This window comes from Bombina bombina, chromosome 11, assembly GCF_027579735.1.
Source record: "Bombina bombina isolate aBomBom1 chromosome 11, aBomBom1.pri, whole genome shotgun sequence".
Taxonomy (NCBI): Eukaryota; Metazoa; Chordata; class Amphibia; order Anura; family Bombinatoridae; genus Bombina; species Bombina bombina.
Window position 1 is genome coordinate 196,777,995 of NC_069509.1, and position 27,516 is coordinate 196,805,510.

The 27,516-nt window shown below is 39.6% G+C and overlaps 1 protein-coding gene across 1 annotated transcript in view; it reads right to left on the reverse strand.

Moving 5' to 3' along the window:
• Window positions 1–27,516, reverse strand: part of RNF216 (ring finger protein 216) — a gene marked incomplete in the record, with an annotated part of 472,645 nt that overhangs the window by 420,454 nt on the left and 24,675 nt on the right. The window contains 3 exon segments of the mRNA XM_053694600.1: window positions 7,200–7,958; window positions 8,707–8,816; window positions 11,529–11,642. Coding sequence (XP_053550575.1) covers window positions 7,200–7,958; window positions 8,707–8,816; window positions 11,529–11,586 — 927 coding nt within the window.

Here is a 27,516-nt window from a genome sequence, read left to right on the forward strand (position 1 = left end):
CAGAGTTGGAGCGGCTACCACCACTGCGGGTTTAGGTTGGTCTGCAGACCATATCAGAGCGCTGGGGAGATGGAGGTCTAAAAGGTATTTGCTGTACATTAGGCCTTTAACTGTGTAGATGATGCTTTACTTCTGTAATGTTCCACGGTTAACTTTTATTTCTCTTTAGGGCCGAGGAGCGGTCCACTGAGAGTTTGGATTACGGGTCACTCTTACATCCACTGGGCGGAGCTGAGAGCGATCGCGAGACCTGATGGGCGTCAGCTGGGGTTCCCCTCATCCCGTGTCACCAGTAGATGGTTAGGGCGTAGGGGTCTGACATGGCAGGGTCTGCCTGAGTTACTGCAGGGGGCGTTGCGCAGGTGGGAGAAACCCCATGTTTTAATCATTCACGCCGGGGGGAATGATATGGGGCTCCTTCTGTGCAAGCAGCTCAGTGCAGTGATTCAGTCGGATCTGCTCACGTTTCAGACTTGGGTCCCTCAAGTAAAGATTGGGTGGTCTAACATTATCCCCAGAATCGAGTGGCGACATATGCAGTCCCACCGGGCAGCTTTCCAGGTCCGTAAGAAGATCAACAGGGAGGTTAGAATCTTCTTAGGCCAGTCAGGAGGTTTTGTTGTAGAGCATGGGAACATCACAACGGCTGAGAGGAGCCTCTACAGAAGGGACGGGGTGCACCTCACTGAGAGGGGCATTGACCTGTTCCTCTGTAATTCGAGGCGTTCTATTTTACTACTCCTATGAGTGTGGCGGCAAGAGCTGTGCCTGTTGGGCTGTCTCTTGTGGCGGTTGGTCCATGCCCCAGTTTGCCATCAGAGGTAGAGTGACGGCTGCCCAGGGGAGGGTGATCTCTGCAGGCGCGCGTCTGGGGTCCCTCCCATTCGAAAGATGCAGAGAACTCCCTAAGCCTTCTGCGTGCAACTAAGCTCCACTTGAGTAGGCATTCACGGGTGCGGCCCTTCTTCCTAGCAGGGGGTTGCTTACTCTCCTAGCTAGATTGCCGCCACATGTTTAGCTGGCCCTGTTGTGTCCAGCCAGTTCTCATGTTCTTCAATAAATGTGACGCACGGGTCTTTACCCACACTTGTGTCTGTTTTATTTATTCAAAGTTATAAATAAGTTATGGTTATGTATATAGATATGGTTGAGTCAGTTTTATGGCTCTTATATATATTTTATGACAGCAAGCCAGGAGGATAGGGCATTTAATTAATTAAGTTTCCTCATGGTTGCAGAGTCCCCTTTAGAAGGAATACCCTGCCTAAGGTTAATAGGGTGTATATGGTTCAAAAGTCTAAAAGTGCAAAACTGAAAAGGGTCCCTAGAATTGGGTAAACCTTTTAAAAGAAGCTAATAAAGTTAAGGCATAGCCGATAACATAAATCCTCCTGATCTTTAGGAACTTAAATTAGTCCAGGGTCAAACATGACTCTAAGATGTTTTGTTTACTAGGCCAAAGTAAATAGACAATCAAACTGAAGGTAAATATGAATCTGAAACTAAAACTAGCTTATATTACTTGCTCAATTAAACCAATGGATGAAATGTTTTTTTTTTACCATATATTCTGAGTATTATACTTTAATAGTTACACTGCTCAGAAATATCTAGAGGGGTGATTATTGATACTAATCATATGTTTGGAACTGTATTACAAACTAATATGACAATAAACAAGTGGTATAGTTAATATACCCCTGTATCTATGTAACTGCATATGGATATGATATTCTAATCCATTACTATTTTACAAATATATTCTAAAGGACTATGGCTTGATACAAACCTGCTTATTAACTAAGGATGATTTGTTTTATTTTTATTCCAGGTATCAACTTATTCTTGCTGAAAAAAGAGTGACAGATATGACAATATCATACTTAATGTGTGAAAACTGCATCCAAGTGAAGCATTACTATGATGTAATGACAAAATGTTGCATGTTTAATATATATTTTTTTTCAGGTCTCACATCCCATAGCAAGTAGAGATGTGATGTGACATCACTTTATAGAAATATACTTAATGTGCTATTTCTTATCCTTAAACTGACAGATGCTTGATCCAAGGAGAGATGACCATTAAAAAGACCACCGTGTTCTGGGCCATCCTCATACAGTGCCAAGTGTTCCTCGTGGATCCATGATGTCTATCAAATACCTGATCCATACGATGGACACAACCATGATGTTTAAAGGGACAGTCTACACCAGAATTTTTATTGTTTTAAAAGATAGATAATCCCTTTATTACCCATTTCCCAGTTTTGAATAACCAACACAGTTATAATAATATACTTTTAACCTCTGTGATTATCTTGTATCTAAGTCTCTGCAAACTGCCCCTTTACTTCAGTTCTTTTGACACACTTGCAGTTTAGCCAATCACTGCCTGCTCCCAGATAACTTCACGTGCACGAGCACAGTGTTATCTATATGAAATACGTGAACTAACACCCTCTAGTGGTGAAAAACTGTTCAAATGCATTCTGAAAAGAGGTGGCCTTCAAGGTCTAAGAAATTAGCATATGAACCTCCTAGATTAAGCTTTCAACTAAGAATACCAAGAGAACAAAGCAAAATTGGTGATAAAAGTAAATTTGAAAATTGTTTAAAATTACATGCTCTATCTGAATCATGAAAGTTTATTTTGGCCTAGACTGTCCCTTTAATCAACCAAAAACCAGCACAATAACTTGTTATACAGTTGCTGCACACATTCCCCTGGGCCACATACATATAAAGTTGTTTTGAAACAAACTGGTGGTTTGATCCTGACAGTAACCACACACTATATAATAACTTGGTTTATGTTGATGCCTGAAGAAAGAAACTGCAAACTTTACACTTTATTTTGTTTCTTGGAGATGCAGCATTGCAATCACTTAAAGGGACATAGACTGTATACACAAGTGGGCATTGCTTGACTGACTTTTGATATTTTCCTACACCAATAAATGTTAAAATATTTTAAAAGTTGAATTTTACCCCATTCAGGTACTAAATCACTGTGTACCTGATAAAAGGACATTTATCGAGATTACCTTGTCTCACTCACTCGTGACAGGTCATCTCGAGAGGGGGATTATGTCAGGACAACTGTCCAGTATAATTCACCATTTTGATATTGCATATTAATCACATATGTCTGTGCTATATAATATAGGGGTACAATTTATCATGTGTATTTACTTATATATTCAGGTACACATATATATTATTTTTCAGTATTAATATGTAGCTATTAGCTAGTGCTGCTTGTCAGTATATAATTGCTTACTGTGAAGTTTTTGTACTTTATCAAAATAATCCATGTTTTGTTACTATGATATTCAAGGTCCCCAACATAGCTGCATGATTCCTATCATTATACTACTGGTATAAATATTCACAAATATCCCCATGTTTGTCATACATGGTTCCAGTAAGTCTCTTTCTATAAACATTAGTGGGGTTCAACCTTGGTTAACGGTCAAATCGAGATACTGATTTTTTTTTTCAGAATATATTTACAAAATACATATTTGTCTGTTATAGCTTAGTGACGAGTGCCATCTTCTGAGGGAAAAATATTCTAACTTCTAAATCTTAGCTTATTAACAAAAATGTAATTAATCTGCAATTATGTTAGCCAATCATTTATGTGAACCTAACCTTATCAGTTGGGGTGGAGTTAAGCGTTTTCCATAAAATACACACTCACCCACAAAAGGGGGAGAAGGGAACACAAGCAGACGGCACAAGGGGCCACACTGAGCATGCATGATGATCACACCCTATCCAGAGATGAGAGGATAAGCTGACCAGATAGACAAGTCAGGATAATGGCGAGAGAGGGTCCAGGGGTAACCTAAGAGGGTCTATTTACACTGAACCCCAGTGAAGGATCCCTCAATGTTGATAAGTATGAAACAAACCTATATGAAAGTTTTATTAATATGATTTATGCTCTTTACATTTATATTGAAAACTGTATTATTGAATCAGGGTATTTAATCAATTCTGGTTTGCCCTTTATAGTCACAAATATTTTGTTTGGTAATTCCTGTTAACCTTGTCTTATCTGTCGACAATAACACTGGGTCAATCAGGAATCTGGTAATAATATCATTTTCTTATGGTCTTTCAGGATTATTAGTTTAACTGATTCTTGCCAGCTATGCTTAGAATTTAAACAAAAGTTTCTGTTTCTCTATTATACATGCAAGCTACTGCAAGTAAAATAATTTAGTGATTGTTTTCCTTAGTTTTAACCTGATAATCATTAAATCATTGTAATGATGTATGCTTATTGATTTGCTTTATTCAAATATTGCTTATTATTTCTAATAATTCTTTTAATAAACTAAGTTTGCTTATTGATCTGGTCTCAGTTTAATTAATAGACAAATCAGAACTAAAAGGATTCAGGTTTTATATATATTATCCTTTGCAAATGATATAGTTCAGAGTGTTATTAAATTGCACACATTGCCCCTGCAAAGTTGGTAACCGCTATTATATATATAATGAGTTACATTATCAGAATGATATAGAGGGTCCATAATATTTATTGTGTCTAAACACATAATACACTTTGCAGGTACACTACTGAAATAATGAAAGTAATAATAATAATAATAATAATAATAAGGATAATATTCATAACATAGTGCCTCAAATCCATGTCAAACCCTACTAAAAACTGGTGTACATGTTATAATATTTTGAGTTGGGTGTTGGCACATACTTTTCCTGTATTTATTTTATGTTTTTTAGAGATACTGTGTATGTCACCATTTATGTCTTTATTGAAGGACCTTAATAAAAACTTAAATTATGAAACAGGGCTCCCAGGACCTTTGAGAAAATTCTGAGAGCTGTGGCAATGCTGAATGGAAGAGCCACAAAATAGAAGCATTTGTCTAGAAAGGCGAACCTCAGAAACTTGTGATGATCCCTGTGGATGGGAACATGTAGGTACGCATCCTTTAAATCTACCGTTGTCATGAATTGACCATCTTGAACCAAGGGAAGAATGGAATGAATAGTTTCAATCTTGAAGGACGGCACCCTGAGGAACTTGTTTAGACTTTAATTGGTCTGAAAGTTCCCTCTTTTTTGGGAACCACGAACAGATTGGAGTTGAATCCCAGACCCTGTTCCTGCATTGGTACAGGAACTATCACTGACAGGTCGGAAAGGTCCCGGACACAGTGTAAGAACGCCTCTCTGACTATGTGAACGCCGTATTGACTACGTGACTCATGTCAGAGTAATCCAAGGTGCCCAAAACCTCCTTAAGTAACAATCGGAGGTGTTCTAGCTTAAACCTGAAGGATACAACTTCAGCATCAGCAGAAGGAATTACACTTTCCAAGTCTGAGACTTCACCCTCAGATGCTACCAAAGTATCTTCCTCGTCAGATTTCTGGGAAGGAACAATCGGAATAGCCACAACTGCCTCAGAAACCTTACTCACTGATTCCTTAGATTTCCTCAGCGCATCAGTTACCGGAGAGGATATGTGGGTAGCAATGTCTTGTAACGTAACTCCAACCGGAGTGAGAGAGGAAGCGCAGGGCACTGCATGTTTAGACGATAAAGTTTGGGACACTTGGGGAGAAAGCTGCGGCATATCTTAATCAGGGGACCCCTGAACAGCATCTGCCTTAGCTAATGATGGCTCAGATTCAAAAAGTCTATCCCTGTCATGTAATGCTCTTTCAATACATGAGGGACAAAAAGGGATTGGGGATTAAACATTAGAATCACAACACAAGCCACATGTAACGTTTTGCAGGGCCTCTTGATCCATCTTTACTCAATATGTAAACAAAAGAAACTCAACAGCTTTATTTAGGATTGAAAAATAAAGACACCAAAAAACGATACTGTCACTTTAAATTTTAAAAGTAAAAGAATTTTCCTATATTCTTTAACTACCGCAAAAAAAAAAAACAGCAGTTTACTATAAACCTAAGACAGCCTCTTCACCTCAACACTGCTGAGGTGCCTACCTGTCCTCCTGTGAACCGGAATAACTAACTATTATCCGGACTAAAGATCTAGCAGTTCAAAAACGGCTACGATATAACAACTTCTTTAAGCAGAGACGCAGCAACAATCTCCGGACCGGAACTAACCGGAAGTGCACATGAAAGGCACGCAACACTAAATTGCTGCCTCAGAAAACCGCCCTTCCTATTCATGGGCGTTCCCAACTAGGAAAAAAAAGCCAGCCACCACTGTTATCAAAGCCAGAGCCGTTGCAACACAGTGAAAAAACATACTGTCTCTGACCCACAAAGTCCGGAACGAAACCGGAACATTAACCAAATCTGAGCCTCCAGAGCCGTTGCACACAGTAAACCTTACTCACTGATTCCACTGACTCTGTCCCCAAAGTCCGGAATTAACCGGAACAATAAACTAAATCTGAGCCTCTCTTAAAAAAAATTGTCCGTCCCCAGTGACTGCACACACTGCCTACTAAAATCCTATTAACCCCAAATAGGATTATTAGTGTCCCAAAAACAGGCTTAACTGAAAAAGTCCCATATTCTTCATAAGAAAATAAAACTAGGCACATGAAGATCAATCTGCCCGGCAGCAGGGAAGCTCACATGGTATGAGAGGTCATCTCCCTCACATGGACCAGTGGGAAAATTGGGAAAGACTGAATAATCCTAATCAGGCTTTCAGGATAGGGCAGCAACAACTATTTGGGAGGCGCAGTGAGTATTATAGCCCACAAGTTCCCAACTGCTTAAAAGCCACCACTGCTCTACTAAAGAGACTGACATGGGCTACGGCTAAACGGCTTCAAAATAAATTCTTGATTGAAGAATCATCTTTCAGACACCTAAACTTTACCACCTCCTTGCTTTAAATGTAGGCAAAGAGAATGACTGGGGTTGGAGGAAAGGAAGCTGATATTTAACAGCTTTGCTGTGGTGCTCTTTGCCTCCTCCTGCTGGCCAGGAGTGATATTCCCAATAGTAATTAGAGATGATCCGTGGACTCACCGTGTCATTAGAAAGAAATATACCCAACTCATTGCTATCAAGATGTCAATAAGGACAGATGACTAGTCGTTTACTTGCGCCCTGTGTGGTTTGGTCACAATTAAACAATACGTGTATATGTAGCCATCAGAGACAAAATACAGATGTAATGCATTAACTTAGCAGCTCACACCATGATGCCGATACTTACAGTCTCTGTGACCAGTTGTGCAATTAGCTCATGATCCAGTCCTGCAGCTTCTTGTTCAGGAAGGTCTCCGAAATGTGGCTCATTTGGCTCCCTCACTTCCCTTGGCTGCCTGTGGTCCATAAGGCCTCCAAGTCCAGTTCCTAATGCCTCGGGTGGATGAGCCATTGGAGGGGAAGCAGGGCCAGGAATCCCATCTTCCAAAGGCTGAGTCCTAGGAAAGGCTGGAACTGGCAGGTTGTCCAGGGCCTCCCTGGCTACAGCCACAGGATGCCTCTGATCAGGAGTATGTAAGAGTCTATCCTGGGCTCCAGGTTGCTGGTAGTTACCCGGCAGTCCGTTTCTGTGAGCAGGGTGGGTAATCTCAGGAGCTGGGTCCTCTAAATCAGGTACAGAGTTATCCTGCAAAATCACATCTGGTGCCCGGTCTGACTGGCCACCCTCCACCCTAAGACCTATAGGTTCCCTTTTAGTAACAGAAGGAAGCTCCAAACTTCTTGAGTTACTTGTACCAGCCACAGATGGCCTTCCTGCTTGGTCTGGGTCCCTGTGGATGCCAGAAGGGCCAGCTAGGTACACATCATCCTCTTTGCTTGTTGAATACGAGCTTGTGGCAAGCTGGCTACGGAGAGATCTCCGGCACCCAGGACGATGACTGTTACCAGGTGCCATGTACTTGCCCTCTCGATGACGATCCATATCGTGCCAATGGGCTGCAGGCCGAATTATGTCAGGGCGCGACAACTTCAGCCGCTGGTGCTCCTAAAAACAAGAAACAATTAATGCATACATTTACCGTTTTATACAGCTGTAAACCAGGGTGCACGCTCACTTATTATTCAGCTATGGACATCAAGCTAAGGGAAGAAAAGATGTCACATGTGAATAATGTGACAGAAGCACAAAACACAAGTTGCAAATACCAATGCTCAAAAATGGCAAAAGGAGGTTACCTAAGGTTCTACCTTAAAGGGACATTGTACTCAAAAATACAACAAATCTGATGTAAAAGCAAATTAAACTAAAACTAATAAAGCTGTATCTGTTATGTTATGCCTACTAATGAGCCCGCACTCCCCGCTAATTGCGCACTGGCTTCTAAGTGCTCCCCGCTAACTGCACACTGGCCGCTAGGCACTCCCCGCGCACTCCCCGTTAATTGCACACTGGCGGCAAGGAACTCCCCACTAATTGCGCACTGGCCGCTAGGCACTCCCCACTAATTGAGCACTGGCTGCCAGGCACTCCCCGCAAATTACGCACTGGTTGCTAGGCACTCCCCACTAATTGCGCACTGGCCGCTAGGCACTCCCCACTAATTGAGCACTGGCTGCTAGGCACTCCCCGCTAATTGCGCACTGGCTGACATTTGGACCCTAACATTTATTTTTACACATCATCAACAAAAACGAATCTCAGATATATCTGCTTTCTTTTGGAGAGACTTCAGCACAACATTCTCAGATAGAGAAGATGAAAACTAACACATACTATTAAAGGCAATAAATACCTCTAACACAACAACATCGTCATCTTCATCACTGTGCGTTGGTGTAGTCAGCTCATCGTCAGAGTCATCAGATATGGTAATAAGAGCATCATCGCGTGGCACATCCCAGTCTGCCAAGAGGGCAAAGAGTCACGCACAAAACTTCACATGACTATAGTTACCCCTTGGGTAATGCTGCTCTGAACCTTACTGAGCTATGGCACATTTACGTATTAGAGTGAGATGTGACGTGTGACCTGTTTTTGTCAGGTAAACAGGTAAGGGGAGCTGTTTGTATTCTTATAGATATAATAGTCCAAAATAAGAGTACAGTGACGAATATGAGTTTTTAGTATATAATGTATATATATAAATATGATTATTATACATCATTATACACTATATACTAAAAACTCATATTCGTCACTGTACTCTTATTTTGGACTATTATATCTATAAGAATACAAACAGCTCCCCTTACCTGTTTACCTAATTTTATATTTGACAGCTGTTTGGAGGAACAACTGTATATCTAGGGTTAGAGCAGTATATTTCCTATCTAAATTCCAGTAATAGGTGTACTCACTCTAATCTGCTCTTTTCACCTGTTTTTGTCAGGAAATATGATTAAAATATTAAAGTCATTTTTATATACACATTTTAACACTAAATGTTTCATGAGCATTACAACTGTCAGTTATAAAATTGTGCATTGTTTTACAATTCAAGGACATACACCCTCAAATATCATATTATGCTTATCTCCTCTGCTGTTGCCAGTTAGGGACAGATAAATAAGCTCTTGCACTGTTTAAGAAATCTCTGTTTATCATGTTGCAGGGTCTTGGTTTTGTGATTTTGTAGGATGTACTCCACCCTCTCTGAACACAGTGGAGAAAAACACAATTTGAGTCAAATTTGCAGAGAAAACTAAATAATGACAGTACTGAGAATAGTTCTTGTACTACACATTACAGGAAATTTTGAGTTTAATGCTTCTTTAACCCCTTAATGACAACTGACGTACCAGGTACGTCATGCATTAACTAACAGTTAATGACAATAGACGTACCTGGTACGTCAGTTGTCTAAGAGAGTGCTGGAAGCGATCGCAATCGCTTCCAGCAGCTCTCAGGGTATTGCAGTGATGCCTCCATATGGAGGCATCCTGCAATACCTTTTCAGAAGACTCCGATGCAGAGAGAGCCACTCTGTGGCCCTCTCTGCACCGGTAGCGATGGTGCCGGTTCGTTGGTGGGTGGGAGCATATCAGGGAGGCGGGTGGGCGGCCCATTGCTACCCGGCATCCGGTTCCTGTAAGTGCTATGTGCACGCCGGGTGCCGGGAGCGTGCGGGGGCGCGCGTGCGTGCCCGATTAGATGGCCACTGACACCAATGAGAAAGGAAGAGGGGGGGAAAATTAATGAAAAATAAATAAATATATAAGGATCTGGGAGGGGGAGGGGGTTGGGGTATTGTGGGGGGCTGCTACACTACAGAAAACATTAAAAATGGCAAAAAAATTGCAAAAAAAAACACTTGTTTTTGGGGCAAATTGGGTACTGGCAGACAGCTGCCAGTACCCAAGATGGCGGCACTTAGGTAGGGGAGAGGGTTAGAGAGCTGGGGGGGGGGGGATCATGGAGGTTGGGGCTAAGGCAGGGGTCCATCACAGCTAAAACATTTTAATTTTTTTTATTAAAAAAAGAAAAACTCCTTTTATTTAGTACTGGCAGACTTTCTGCCAGTACTTAAGATGGCGGGGACAATTGTGGGGTGGGGGAGGGAAGAGAACTGTTTGGGAGGGATCAGGGGGTGGGATGTGTCAGGTGGGAGGCTGATCTCTACCCTAAAGCTAAAATTAACCCTGCAAGCTCCCTACAACCTACCTAATTAACCCCTTCACTGCTGGGCATAATTTACGTGTGGTGCGCAGCAGCATTTAGTGGCCTTCTAATTACCAAAAAGCAATGCCAAAGCCATATAAGTCTGCTATTTCTGAACAAAGGGGATCCCAAAGAAGCATTTACAACCATTTGTGCCTTAATTGCACAAGCTGTTTGTAAATAATTTCAGTGGGAAACCTAAAGTTTGTGACAAAATTTGTGAAAAAGTGAACTTTTTTTTTTATTTGATGACATTTGGCGGTGAAATGGTGGCATGAAATATACCAAAATGGGCCTAGATCAATACTTTGGGTTGTCTTCTAAAAAAAAATATATACATGTCAAGGGATATTCAGGTATTCCTGACAGATATCAGGGTTCCAATGTAACTAGCGCTAATTTTGAAAAAAAGTTGTTTGGAAATAGCAAAGTGCTACTTGTACTTATTGCCCTATAACTTGCAAAAAAAGTAAAGAACATGTAAACATTGGGTATTTCTAAACTCAGGACAAAATTTAGAAACTATTTAGCATGGGTGTTTTTTGGTGATTGTAGATGTGTAACAGATTTTGGGGGTCAAAGTTAGAAAAAATGTGTTTTTTTCAATTTTTTCCTCATATTTTATATTTTTTTTATAGGAAATTATAAGATATGATGAAAATAATGGTATCCTTAGAAAGTCCATTTAATGGCGAGAAAAACGGTATATAATATGTGTGGGTACAGTAAATGAGTAAGAGGGAAATTACAGCTAAACACAAACACCGCAGAAATGTAAAAATAGCCATTGTCATTAAGGGTAAGAAAATTGAAAAATGGTCCGGTCATTAAGGGGTTAAAGGGGACCAGGAGGTGTTGAGTTTTAAGAGTTTTAAATAATCTAACTGAATAAGTAAAGGAAGTGCAAATGTCACAAATACGTATCTTACCTGTCTGACAAATACCAGTTTACGTTACCTTTTCCTTGTAGCATAAGGAGGTCTCCAAGAGGCTCTTTGCGTTCTTCATCAGCCATCTTTACACACCTGCATGAGCATTGGGGGGAGATGCTATATAGCCCCGCTCAGTGACCTGAAACAGTAAGAGGAATAAATAACTGGAAGAGAACTCAATGAGTAGGCAGAGTAGACAGATACATAATATAGTCAGCTACTGAATACACAGACAGGTACATAATATAGTCAGCTACTGAATACACAGATACATAATAGTCAGCTACTGAATACACAGATACATAATATAGTCAGCTACTGAATACACAGACAGGTACATAATATAGTCAGCTACTGAATACACAGACAGGTACATAATAGTCAAATAATATAGTCAGCTACTGAATACACAGACAGGTACATAATATAGTCAGCTACTGAATACACAGACAGGTACATAATATAGTCAGCTACTGAATACACAGACAGGTACATAATAGTCAGATAAATAATATAGTCAGCTACTGAATACACAGATAGGTACATAATAGTCAGCTACTGAATACACAGACAGGTACATAATATAGCCAGCTACTGAATACACAGACAGGTACATAATAGTCAGATAAATAATATAGTCAGCTACTGAATACACAGACAGGTACATAATAGTCAGATAAATAATATAGTCAGCTACTGAATACACAGACAGGTACATAATAGTCAGATAAATAACATAGTCAGCTACTGAATACACAGACAGGTACATAATATAGTCAGCTACTGAATACACAGACAGGTACATAATATAGTCAGCTACTGAATACACAGACAGGTACATAATAGTCAGATAAATAATAGTCAGCTACTGAATACACAGACAGGTACATAATATAGTCAGCTACTGAATACACAGACAGGTACATAATAGACAGATACATAATATAGTCAGCTACTGAATACACAGACAGGTACATAATAGACAGATACATAATATAGTCAGCTACTGAATACACAGACAGGTACATAATAGTCAGATAAATAATATAGTCAGCTACTGAATACACAGACAGGTACATAATATAGTCAGCTACTGAATACACAGACAGGTACATAATAGTCAGATACATAATATAGTCAGCTACTGAATACACAGACAGGTACATAATAGTCAGATACATAATATAGTCAGCTACTGAATACACAGACAGATACATAATATAGTCAGCTACTGAATACACAGACATATACATAATATAGTCAGCTACTGAATACACAGACAGGTACATAATATAGTCAGATACATAATATAGTCAGCTACTGAATACACAGACAGGTACATAATATAGTCAGATACATAATATAGTCAGCTACTGAATACACAGACAGGTACATAATAGTAAGATACATAATACAGTCAGCTACTGAATACACAGACAGGTACATAATAGTCAGATACATAATATAGTCAGCTACTGAATACACAGACAGGTACATAATATAGTCAGATACATAATATAGTCAGCTACTGAATACACAGACAGGTACATAATATAGTCAGATACATAATATAGTCAGCTACTGAATACACAGACAGGTACATAATAGTCAGATACATAATATAGTCAGCTACTGAATACACAGACAGGTACATAATATAGTCAGATACATAATATAGTCAGCTACTGAATACACAGACAGGTACATAATAGTCAGATACATAATATAGTCAGCTACTGAATACACAGACAGGTACATAATATAGTCAGATACATAATATAGTCAGCTACTGAATACACAGACAGGTACATAATATAGTCAGATACATAATATAGTCAGCTACTGAATACACAGACATATACATAATATAGTCAGATACATAATATAGTCAGCTACTGAATACACAGACAGGTACATAATATAGTCAGCTACTGAATACACAGACAGGTACATAATATAGTCAGATACATAATATAGTCAGCTACTGAATACACAGACAGGTACATAATATAGTCAGATACATAATATAGTCAGCTACTGAATACACAGACAGGTACATAATATAGTCAGATACATAATATAGTCAGCTACTGAATACACAGACAGGTACATAATAGTCAGATACATAATATAGTCAGCTACTGAATACACAGACAGGTACATAAGTCAGATACATAATATAGTCAGCTACTGAATACACAGACAGGTACATAATATAGTCAGCTACTGAATACACAGACAGGTACATAATAGTCAGCTACTGAATACACAGACAGGTACATAATAGTCAGATACATAATATAGTCAGCTACTGAATACACAGACAGGTACATAATAGTCATATACATAATATACTCAGCTACTGAATACACAGACATATACATAATATAGTCAGCTACTGAATACACAGACAGGTACATAATAGTCAGATACATAATATAGTCGGCTACTGAATACACAGACAGGTACATAATAGTCAGCTACTGAATACACAGACAGGTACATAATATAGTCAGCTACTGAATACACAGACAGGTACATAATAGTCAGATACATAATATAGTCAGCTACTGAATACACAGACAGGTACATAATATAGTCAGATACATAATATAGTCAGCTACTGAATACACAGACAGGTACATAATAGACAGATACATAATATAGTCAGCTACTGAATACACAGACAGGTACATAATAGTCAGATACATAATATAGTCAGCTACTGAATACACAGACAGGTACATAATAGTCAGCTACTGAATACACAGACATATACATAACATAGTCAGATACAAAATATAGTCAGCTACTGAATACACAGACAGGTACATAATATTATAGTCAGATACATAATATAGTCAGCTACTGAATACAGAGACATATACATAATATAGTCAGATACATAATATAGTCAGCTACTGAATACACAGACATATACATAATATAGCCAGCTACTGAATACACAGACATATACATAATATAGTCAGCTACTGAATACACAGACAGGTACATAATATAGTCAGATACATAATATAGTCAGCTACTGAATACACAGACATATACATAATATAGTCAGCTACTGAATACACAGACAGGTACATAATATATTCAGATACATAATATAGCCAGCTACTGAATACACAGACATATACATAATATAGCCAGCTACTGAATACACAGACATATACATAATATAGCCAGCTACTGAATACACAGACATATACATAATATAGTCAGCTACTGAATACACAGACAGGTACATAATAGTCAGATACATAATATAGTCAGCTACTGAATACACAGACATATACATAATATAGTCAGCTACTGAATACACAGATACATAATATAGTCAGCTACTGAATACACAGACACATAATATAGTCAGCTACTGAATACACAGACACATAATATAGTCAGCTACTGAATACACAGACAGGTACATAATATAGTCAGCTACTGAATACACAGACAGGTACATAATATAGTCAGCTACTGAATACACAGACAGGTACATAATATAGTCAGCTGCTGAATACACAGACAGGTACATAATATAGTCAGCTGCTGAATACACAGACAGGTACATAATATAGTCAGCTGCTGAATACACAGACAGGTACATAATATAGTCAGCTGCTGAATACACAGACAGGTACATAATATAGTCAGCTGCTGAATACACAGACAGGTACATAATATAGTCAGCTACTGAATACACAGACAGGTACATAATATAGTCAGCTACTGAATACACAGACAAATACATAATATAGTCAGCTACTGAATACACAGACAGGTACATAATAGTCAGATACATAATATAGTCAGCTACTGAATACACAGACATATACATAATATAGTCAGATACATAATATAGTCAGATACTGAATACACAGACAGGTACATAATAGTCAGATACATAATATAGTCAGATACTGAATACACAGACAGGTACATAATAGTCAGATACATAATATAGTCAGCTACTGAATACACAGACATATACATAATATAGACAGCTACTGAATACACAGATACATAATATAGTCAGCTACTGAATACACAGACAGGTACATAATATAGTCAGCTACATAATATAGTCGGCTACTGAATACACAGACATATACATAATATAGTCAGCTACTGAATACACAGACAAGTACATAATATAGTCAGCTACTGAATACACAGACAGGTACATAATATAGTCAGCTACTGAATACACAGACAGGTACATAATATAGTCAGCTACTGAATACACAGACATGTACATAATATAGTCAGCTACTGAATACACAGACATATACATAATATAGTCAGCTACTGAATACACAGAGAGATACATAATATAGTCAGCTACTGAATACACAGACAGGTACATAATATAGTCAGCTACTGAATACACAGACAGATACATAATATAGTCAGCTACTGAATACACAGACAGATACATAATATAGTCAGATACATAATATAGTCAGCTACTGAATACACAGATACAAAATATAGTCAGCTACTGAATACACAGACATGTACATAATATAGTCAGATACATAATATAGTAGGCTACTGAATACACAGACAGATACATAATATAGTCGGCTACTGAATACACAGATACAAAATATAGTCAGCTACTGAATACACAGACATGTACATAATATAGTCAGCTACTGAATACACAGACATATACATAATATAGTCAGCTACTGAATACACAGACATATACATAATATAGTCAGCTACTGAATACACAGACAGATATATAATATTGTCAGATACATAATATAGTAAGCTACTGAATACACAGACAGGTACATAATATAGTCATATACATAATATAGTCAGATACTGAATACACAGACATATACATAATATAGTCAGATACATAATATAGTCAGATACTGAATACACAGACATATACATAATATAGTCAGATACATAATATAGTCAGCTACTGAATACACAGACAAATACATAATATAGTCAGATACTAGGGCTGCACGATTAATCTCATATGCAATTTAAAACCGCGATTAATCACCACGATTTTAAAACCGGGAGGAGTCGCATTTTTTTCCTACATAAAAAATTCCTTTAGAAGTGGCTGTAATGCATGGATTTGTGATTTCTTGCAAACCAGCTCCATCTAGTGGTTGCTTTTAGCACACATTTGTAAAATGACTTTTACTTTCACTTTCTGTTCTCATAAGCAGCGGATAAATTTAGAAATCTAAAAGCAGAGCCCATGCAGGAATGAAGAGGAGGGAATGCCACTTACTTATATTTCCCCCTAGGGACGTCTGCAGTCTGAAACTTAGGGTATGTAAAGATTATGGAACCTCCCACACAATCTCCTGCTCTCTGAGAAACGGTTCAAATACATAGCAGATGCAGTTAACCCCACGGCTGCCAAAAAGGCTAAGACTGCAGTCCCCTCTGCTGCTGGGTTAACTTAACTGCATCTACAATGTATTTTATATCAGCAAGGCACAGCATTTCTGAAAGGAGCAGCCCCCCCCCCCCCACACACACCTACTGCTATATGCCTATAATGGATTCCTGGACAGGAGTCAAATAAAAATGTTTATAAAAAGAAGAATACATTTTATATATATATATATATATATATATATATATATATATATATATATATATATAATATAATATATGTGTGTGTGGCTTACACTGCTTCATTTGTTAATCATACCACTGTCCACAGTTAGAATGACTGTCCAAGAAAACATGACAATGTTGTGTGTCATAAGACCTAATAACTGGCTAGTGGCTACTATTTAATCACATCACAGGCAGCAAATTTTATTTTAACTATCTTGTGGTTTGTATTTTTATGCTTCAAGAGTGTATTCTGTAGTGTTAAATAAACTTTATAATGCAAAATGAAGGTGTTATAGTCATTTATAAGAAAATCCAATTACAGTTTGTTTGTTTTTTAAATTGCAATTATTATTTTTTTGCCCATATCGCCCAGCCCTATAAGATACATAATATAGTCAGCTACTGAATACACAGGTTGAGATACAGCGATAGACAGATCTGAAACTTGCTAATGAAACCTATGTTCTTTTCTTTATTAATCGGAACATCACAAAGAAACTGTCGGCTAGATTACGAGTTTTGCGTTATGAGTGAAAAAACCTCATAACGCTGCTTTTTCACTACTGCTGGTATTACGAATCTTGCAGGTACAGCTATACCGCACATCTTTTTGGCCATCACGCAACGTAGCTACTGCACCTTTCAAAAAGTCCTTTTTCAATGGGACTTACATAGCGCCGGTATTACGGGTTTTGCCTGGAAGGCCAAAAAGTGAGCGGTACACCCTAAACCGTCAAGATTCGTACCACCATCTAAAGTCAGTAGTTATGAGTTTTACGTTACAAATCTGTAGCATAAAACTCAAAGTGTTACAAAGTACACTAACACCCATTAACCCCTAAACCGAGGCCCTACCGCATCGCAAACACTAAAATAAAATGATTAACCCCTAATCTGCCGCTCTGGACATCGCTGCCACTATAATAAACATATTAACCCCTAAACCGCAGCACTCCGGCATCGCAAACACTAGTTAAATATTAACCCCTAATCTGCCGCTCCCAACGTCACCACCGCCACTATACTGAAGTTATTAACCCCTAAACCTAACCCTAACACCCCTAACTTAAATATAATTAAAATAAATTTAAATAAAAATTACTATCATTAAATAAATAATTCCTATTTAAAACTAAATACTTACTGTAACATAAACTCTAAGCTAGCTACAATATAACTAATAGTTACATTGTAGCTAGCTTAGGTTTTATTTTTATTTCACAGGCAAGTTTGTATTTTTTTTAACTAGGTAGAATAGTTAGTAAATAGTTATTAACTATTTACTAACTACCTAGTTAAAATAAATATAAACTTATCTGTAAAATAAAACTTAACCTGCCTTACACTAACACCTAACATTACACTACAATTAAATCGATTACATTAAATACAATTAACTAAATTACAACAAAAAAAAACACTAAATTACACAAAATAAAAAAGAAATTATCAAATATTTAAACTAAATTACACCTAATCTAATAGCCCTATCAAAATAACCCCCCCCCCCAAATTAAAAAACCCTAGGCTCCCCATTGCCCTGAAAAGGGCATTTGGATGGGCATTGCCCTTAAAAACATAATTTATGCTTACCTGATAAATTCCTTTCTCCTGTAGTGGAGTCAGTCCACGGTCATCCATTACTTATGGGATATTAACTCCTCCCCAACAGGAAGTGCAAGAGGATCACCCAAGCAGAGCTGCTATATAGCTCCTCCCCTCTACGTCATACCTAGTCATTCGACCGAAACCAAACGAGAAAGGAGAAACTATAGGGTGCAGTGGTGACTGGAATTTAATTAAAAAATTTAGACCTGCCATAAAAAACAGGGCGGGCCGTGGACTGACTACACTACAGGAGAAAGGAATTTATCAGGTAAGCATAAATTATGTTTTCTCCTGTTAAGTGTAGTCAGTCCACGGGTCATCCATTACTTATGGGATACCAATACCAAAGCTAGAAGTACACGGATGACGGGAGGGAAAGGCAGGATCTTTACACAGAAGGAACCACTGCCTGAAAAACCTTTCTCCCAAAAACAGCCTCAGAAGAAGCAAAAGTGTCAAATTTGTAAAATTTGGAAAAAGTATGAAGAGAAGACCAAGTTGCAGCCTTGCAAATCTGTTCAACAGAGGCCTCATTCTTAAAGGCCCACGTGGAAGCCACAGCTCTCGTAGAATGAGCTGTAATTCTTTCAGGAGGCTGCTGTCCAGCAGTCTCATAGGCTAAACGTATTATGCTACGAAGCCAAAAAGAGAGAGAGGTAGCAGATGCTTTTTGACCTCTCCTCTGACCAGAATAAACTACAAACAGGGAAGATGTTTGGCGAAAGTCTTTAGTTGCCTGTAAATAAAATTTCAAGGCACGGACTACATCTAGATTGTGCAGAAGTCGTTCCTTCTTTGAAGAAGGGTTAGGGCACAATGATGGAACAACAATCTCTTGATTGATATTCTTGTTAGTGACTACCTTAGGTAAGAACCCAGGTTTAGTACGCAGAACTACCTTGTCTGAATGAAAAATCAGATAAGGAGAATCACAATGTAAAGCCGATAACTGAGACTCTACGAGCCGAGGAAATAGCCATTAGAAACAGAACTTTCCAAGATAACAGCTTGATATCAATGGAATGAAGGGGTTCAAACGGAACACCCTGTAAAACGTTAAGAACTAAGTTTAAGCTCCACGGTGGAGCAACAGACTTAAACACAGGCTTAATCCTGGCCAAAGCCTGACAAAAAGCCTGAACGTCTGGGACTTCTGACAGACGTTTGTATAAAAGGATGGACAGAGCCGAGATCTGTCCCTTTAAAGAACTTGCAGATAAACCCTTTTCTAAACCTTCTTGTAGAAAAGACAATATCCTAGGAATCCTAACCTTACTCCATGAGTAATTCTTGGATTCGCACCAGTGTAAATATTTACGCCATATTTTATGGTAAATTTTCCTGGTAACAGGTTTCCTAGCCTGTATTAAGGTGTCAATTACTGACTCCGAAAATCCACGCTTTGATAAAATCAAGCGTTCAATCTCCATGCAGTCAGCTTCAGAGAAATTAGATTTTGATGTTTGAAAGGACCCTGAATTAGAAGGTCCTGTCTCAGAGGCAGAGACCAAGGTGGACAGGATGACATGTCCACTAGATCTGCATACCAGGTCCTGCGTGGCCACGCAGGTGCTATTAGAATCACTGATGCTTTCTCCTGTTTGATCCTGGCAATCAAACGAGGAAGCATCGGGAAGGGTGGAAACACATAAGCCATCTTGAAGGTCCAAGGTGCTGTCAAAGCATCTATCAGGACCGCTCCCGGGTCCCTGGACCTGGACCCGTAACAAGGAAGCTTGGCGTTCTGACGAGACGCCATGAGATCCATATCTGGTTTGCCCCAACGTCGAAGTATTTGGGCAAAGACCTCCGGATGAAGTTCCCACTCCCCCGGATGAAAAGTCTGGCGACTTAGGAAATCCGCCTCCCAGTTCTCCACGCCTGGGATGTGGATCGCTGACAGGTGGCAAGAGTGAGACTCTGCCCAGCGAATTATCTTTGATACTTCCATCATAGCTAGGGAACTCCTTGTCCCTCCCTGATGGTTGATGTAAGCCACAGTCGTGATGTTGTCCGACTGAAACCTGATGAACCTCAGAGTTGCTAACTGAGGCCAAGCCAGAAGGGCATTGAGAACTGCTCTCAATTCCAGAATGTTTATTGGAAGGAGACTCTCCTCCTGAGTCCATGATCCCTGAGCCTTCAGGGAATTCCAGACAGCGCCCCAACCTAGTAGGCTGGCGTCTGTTGTTACAATTGTCCAGTCTGGCCTGCTGAAGGGCATCCCCCTGGCCAGATGTGGCCGAGAAAGCCACCATAGAAGAGAATCTCTGGTCTCTTGATCCAGATTCAGCATAGGGGACAAATCTGAGTAATCCCCATTCCACTGACTTAGCATGCACAATTGCAGCGGTCTGAGATGCAGGCGTGCAAAAGGTACTATGTCCATTGCCGCTACCATTAAGCCGATTACCTCCATGCATTGAGCCACTGACGGGTGTTGAATGGAATGAAGGACACGGCAAGCATTTAGAAGTTTTGTTAACCTGTCCTCTGTCAGGTAAATTTTCATTTCTACAGAATCTATAAGAGTCCCCAAGAAGGGAACTCTTGTGAGTGGCAATAGAGAACTCTTTTCTACGTTCACCTTCCACCCATGCGACCTTAGAAATGCCAGAACTAACTCTGTATGAGACTTGGCAGTTTGGAAATTTGACGCTTGTATCAGAATGTCGTCTAGGTACGGAGCTACCGCTATTCCTCGCGGTCTTAGTACCGCCAGAAGAGAGCCCAGGACCTTTGTAAAGATCCTTGGAGCCGTAGCTAACCCGAAGGGAAGAGCTACAAATTGATAATGCCTGTCTAGGAAGGCAAACCTTAGGTACCGGTAATGATCCCTGTGAATCGGTATGTGAAGGTACGCATCCTTTAGATCCACTGTGGTCATGTACTGACCCTTTTGGATCATGGGTAAGATTGTCCGAATAGTTTCCATTTTGAACGATGGAACTCTTAGGAATTTGTTTAGGATCTTTAAATCCAAAATTGGTCTGAAGGTTCCCTCTTTCTTGGGAACCACAAACAGATTTGAGTAAAACCCTTGTCCGTGTTCCGACCGCGGAACCGGATGGATCACTCCCATTAACAAAAGATCTTGAACGCAGCGTAGAAACGCCTCTTTCTTTATCTGGTTTGTTGACAACCTTGAAAGATGAAATCTCCCTTTGGGAGGAGAAGCTTTGAAGTCCAGAAGATATCCCTGGGATATGATCTCTAACGCCCAGGGATCCTGGACATCTCTTGCCCAAGCCTGGGCGAAGAGAGAAAGTCTGCCCCCTACTAGATCCGTTGCCGGATCGGGGGCCCTCACTTCATGCTGTCTTAGGGGCGGCAGCAGGTTTTCTGGCCTGCTTGCCCTTGTTCCAGGTCTGGTTAGGTTTCCAGCCCTGTCTGTAACGAGCAACAGTTCCTTCCTGTTTTGTAGCGGAGGAAGTTGATGCTGCTCCTGCCTTGAAGTTACGAAAGGCACGAAAATTAGACTGTCTAGCCCTTGGTTTGGCTCTGTCTTGAGGCAGGGCATGTCCCTTACCTCCAGTAATGTCAGCGATAATTTCTTTCAAACCGGGCCCAAATAATGTCTGCCCTTTGAAAGGTATGTTAAGCAATTTAGATTTAGAAGTCACATCGGCTGACCAGGATTTTAGCCACAGCGCTCTGCGCGCCTGGATGGCGAATCCGGAATTCTTAGCCGTAAGCTTAGTTAAATGTACTACGGCATCAGAAATAAATGAATTAGCTAGCTTAAGGACTCTAAGCTCGTCTATGATTTCATCCAATGGAACTGAGCTAATGGTCTCCTCTAGAGACTCAAACCAAAATGCCGCCGCAGCCGTGACAGGCGCAATGCATGCGAGAGGTTGTAATATAAAACCTTGTTGAGTAAAGATTTTCTTAAGGTAACCCTCTAATTTTTTGTCCATTGGGTCTGAAAAGGCACAGCTATCCTCCACCGGGATAGTGGTACGCTTAGCCAGAGTAGAAACTGCTCCTTCCACCTTAGGAACCATCTGCCATAAGTCCCGTGTGGTGGCGTCTAATGGAAACATTTTTCTAAATATAGGAGGGGGGGGAAAAGGGTACACCTGGCCTATCCCACTCCTTAGTAATAATTTCTGTAAGTCTCTTAGGTATAGGAAAGACGTCAGTACACGCCGGTACCGCATAGTATCTATCCAGCCTACATAATTTCTCTGGGATTGCAACCGTGTTACAATCATTGAGAGCCGCTAATACCTCCCCTAATAATACACGGAGGTTTTCAAGCTTAAATTTAAAATTTGAAATGTCTGAGTCCAGTCTATTTGGATCAGATCCATCACCCACAGAATGAAGCTCTCCGTCTTCATGTTCTGCCACTTGTGACGCAGTATCAGACATGGCTCTAACATTATCAGCGTACTCTGTTCTCACCCCAGAGTGGTCGCGTTTACCTCTAAGTTCTGGTAATTTAGATAAAACTTCAGTCATAACATTAGCCATGTCTTGTAAAGTGATTTGTAATGGCCGCCCATTAGTACACAAATTTCTATTGGGCTCCACATTGGCTTTTGAACATATTGCACAAAGAGATTCCTCTATGTCAGACATGTTAAAACAAACTAGCAATTAGACTAGCAAGCTTGGAAAATACTTTTCAAATAAATTTGCAAGCAATATAAAAAACGTTACTGTGCCTTTAAGAAGCACACAAAAACTGTCACAGTTGAATAACAATAAACCGGATTAGTTATAGAAACCAAATTTTCACAGTAAATGCATAAATTTAGCAAAGGATTGCACTCATTAGCAATGGATGATTAACCCTTAATATCAGAAAAACGGATAACAATTGAAAATATAAGCGTTTTTATCACAGTCAAAGCACAGTCTCACAGGTCTGCTGTGAGTGATTACCTCCCTCAAAACTAGTTTTGAAGACCCCTGAGCTCTGTAGAGACGTCCTGGATCATGCAGGGAGAATAAGGCAGACTGTGACTGAATTTCTAATGCGTATTAAAAGCGCCAAAATAGGCCCCTCCCACTCACAATACCACAGTGAGGGAAGCTCAGTAAACTGTTTTATTTAAAAACAAACGACAGCCATGTGGAAAATAATGCCCAAAACAATTTTTCACCAAGTACCTCAGATAATTAAACGATTTAACATGCCAGCAAACGTTTAAAATCTAGTTTATGAAATGTCATTAAAAAGCCTGCTGCTAGTCGCTCACACTGCAAGTTAGGCTAAAAGTTATATGCATACAGTATTTTCCCAGTGAAGTGCCATTCCCCAGAAATACTTAAGTGTAAACATACATACATATCAGCCTGATACCAGTTGCTACTACTGCATTTAAGGCTGTACTTACATTATATCGGTATTAGCAGTATTTTCTCAGTCAATTCCATTCCTTAGAAAATAATATACTGCAACATACCTCTTTGCAGGTGAACCTGCCCGCTGTCCCCTGTTCTGAAGTTACCTCACTCCTCAGAATGGCCGAGAACAGCAAATGGATCTTAGTTACGTCCGCTAAGATCATACACAAAACTCAGGTAGATTCTTCTTCAAATGCTGCCTGAGAAAAAAACAACACACTCCGGTGCCGTTTAAAATAACAAACTTTTGATTGAAGAAATAAAAACTAAGTTTAATAACCACAGTCCTCTCACACATCCTATCTATTAGCTGGGTGCAAGAGAATGACTGGGTATGACGTAGAGGGGAGGAGCTATATAGCAGCTCTGCTTGGGTGATCCTCTTGCACTTCCTGTTGGGGAGGAGTTAATATCCCATAAGTAATGGATGACCCGTGGACTGACTACACTTAACAGGAGAAAGGGCATTTAGCTCTCTTCAATTGCCCAAACCCTAAGCTAAAAATAAAACCCACCCAATAAACCCTTAAAAAAGCCTAACACTAACCCCCGAAGATCCACTTACAGTTTTTAAAGACCGGACATCCATCCTCATCAAGCCGGGAGAAGTCTTCATCCAAGCAGCAAGAAGTGGTCCTCCAGGCAGGCAGAAGTCTTCATCCAGACGGCATCTTCTATCTTCATCCTTCCGACACTGAGCAGCTCCATCTTCAAGACATCCGGAGCGGAGCATCCTCTTCTGTCGACGGTTACTGAAGAATGAAGGTTCCTTTAAGGGACGTTATCCAAGATGGCGTCCCTTGAATTCTGATTGGCTGATAGAATTCTATCAGCCAATCGGAATTAAAGTTGAAAAAATCCTATTGGCTGATGCAATCAGCTAATAGGATTGAGCTTACATAGAAGATGCCGTCTGGATGAAGATTTTTGCCCGTCTGGAGGACCACTTGTCGCTTGGATGAAGACTTTTCCCGGCTTCGTTTAGGACTTCTGCCCGCTTGGATGAAGACTTCTCCCGGCTTGATGAGGATGGATGTCCGGTCTTCAAAAACTGTAAGTGGATCTTCAGGGGTTAGTGTTAGGTTTTTTTTAAGGGTTTATTGGGTGGGTTTTATTTTTAGCTTAGGGTTTGGGCAATGGAAAAGAGCTAAATGCCCTTTTAAGGGCAGTGCCCATCCAAATGCTATTTTCAGGGTAATGGGGAGCTTAGGTTTTTTTAGATAGGATTTTATTTGGGCGGATTGGTTGTGTGGGTGGTGGGTTTTACTGTTGGGGGGTTGTTTGTATTTTTTTTTTACAAGTAAAAGCCGATTTCTTTGGGGCAATGCCCTGCAAAAGGCCCTTTTAAGGGCTATTGGCAGTTTAGTTTAGGCTAGGTTTTTATTTTATTTTAGGGGGGGCTTTTTATTTTGATAGGGCTATTAAATTAGGTGTAATTAGTTTAAATATTTGATCATTTCTTTTTTATTTTGTGTAATTTAGTGTTTATTTTTTTTGTAATTTAATTAATGTAATTGATTTAATTGTAGTGTAATGTTAGGTGTTAGTGTAAGACAGGTTAGGTTTTATTTTACAGGTAAATGTGTATTTATTTTAACTAGGTAGCTAGTAAATAGTTAATAACTATTTACTAACTAGTCCACCTAGTTAAAATAAATACAAACTTGCCTGTGAAATAAAAATAAACCCTAAGATAGCTACAATGTAATTATTAGTTATATTGTAGCTAGCTTAGGGTTTATTTTACAGGTAAGTATTTAGTTTTAAATAGGAATAATGTAGTTAATGATAGTAATTTTTATTTAAATTTATTTTAATTATATTAAAGTTAGTGGGTGTTAGGGTTAGACTTAGGGTTAGGTTTAGGGGTTAATAAATTAAGTATAGTGGCGGCGACGTTGGGGGTGGCAGATTAGGGGTTAATAAGTGTTAGGTAGCGACGACATTGGGGGTGGCAGATTAGGGGTTAATAAATGTAATGTAGGTAGCGACAACATTGGGGGCGGCAGATTAGTGTGTAATGTAGGTGTCGGCGATGTCGGGGCGCAGATTAGGGGTGTTTAGACTCAGGGTTTATGTTAGGTGTAAACATAACTTTTCTTTCCCCATAGGAATCAATGGGGCTGGGTTACAGAGCTTTACGCTCCTTTATTGCAGGTGTTAGGCTTTTTTTAGCCGGCTCTCCCCATTGATGTTTATGGGGAAATCGTGCACGAGCACGTAGAACCAGCTCAAAGCAGCGCTAGTATTTGTGTGCAGTATGGAGCTCAACGCTGCCATATTGCCTGCTAACGCCGTGTTTTTGCAAACCTGTAATAACAGCGCTATAGGGAGGTGAGCGGTGGAAATAACTTGCAAATTATTACCGAGCCACTCATAACGCAAAACTCGTAACCTGGCCGTATGTTTGCTCCGTTTAATGTCCCCCTTGGCACAATAAATAATTGTGCAGTTTTGAGACAGACACAGCTGCATATTTGGGAACTATCTGATCTCTATAGAACGTTCATATTTAACAACTAACAAAGTACTAATTTAGTCAGCCTAGCATGAAGCATCTCTCCAGGTGCATTTGTAATGGAACATTATGGAAGCTAAAGGGACATATACAGTGATGTAAGTACCAGACGTTCGAGTAGTCTGCAAAAAAATTAACATACAAGCCAAGTTAGAATACTTTCTGAATATATTAACACTTTGCTGCATTTGTTTTTTAAAACCACCAAAATCTCTCATCTCACCCAATATTTACCTTATTTTAAGAAGCTGATTTGGACTAGCTAGCCACTTTCATTGTGTTAAAAAAACATGCATTGTTTTGCAGAATCTTATCACCTGTGCTGAGGTCAGTTAGGGACAGATATGTAGCAGGGTTAGGCCTGTGAGGTCTGTAGTGTGCACTTCCTAATCTGATCACCTCTGCTGAGGTCAGTTAGAAACAGATTTGTAGCAGGGTTAGGTTTGTGATGTCTGCAGTGTGCACTTTCTTATTTTACCACCTGTGCTGAGGTCAGTTAGGCACAGATATGTAGCAGGGTTAGGCTTGCAACATCTGCATTCTGAACATCCTTATCTTATCTGTGCTGAGGTCAGTTAGTTACAGATATGTAGCAGGGTTAAGTTAGTAATGTCTGCAGTGTGCACCTACTTATCTTATCGCCTCTGCTGAGGTCAGTTAGGTACAGATATGTGGCATGGTAAGGCTTGTGATGTCTGCAGTGTGTACTTCCTTATCTTATCACCTGTGCTGAAGCCAGTTAGGGGCAGATATATAGCAGGGTTAGGCTTGTGAGAACTGCAGAGTGCATTTCCTTATCACCTGTGCTCAGGTCAGTTAGGTAGATATGTAGCTGGGTTAGGCTTTGAGACCTGCAATGTGCATTTCCTTATCACCTGTGCTCAGGTCAGTTAGGTACAGATAT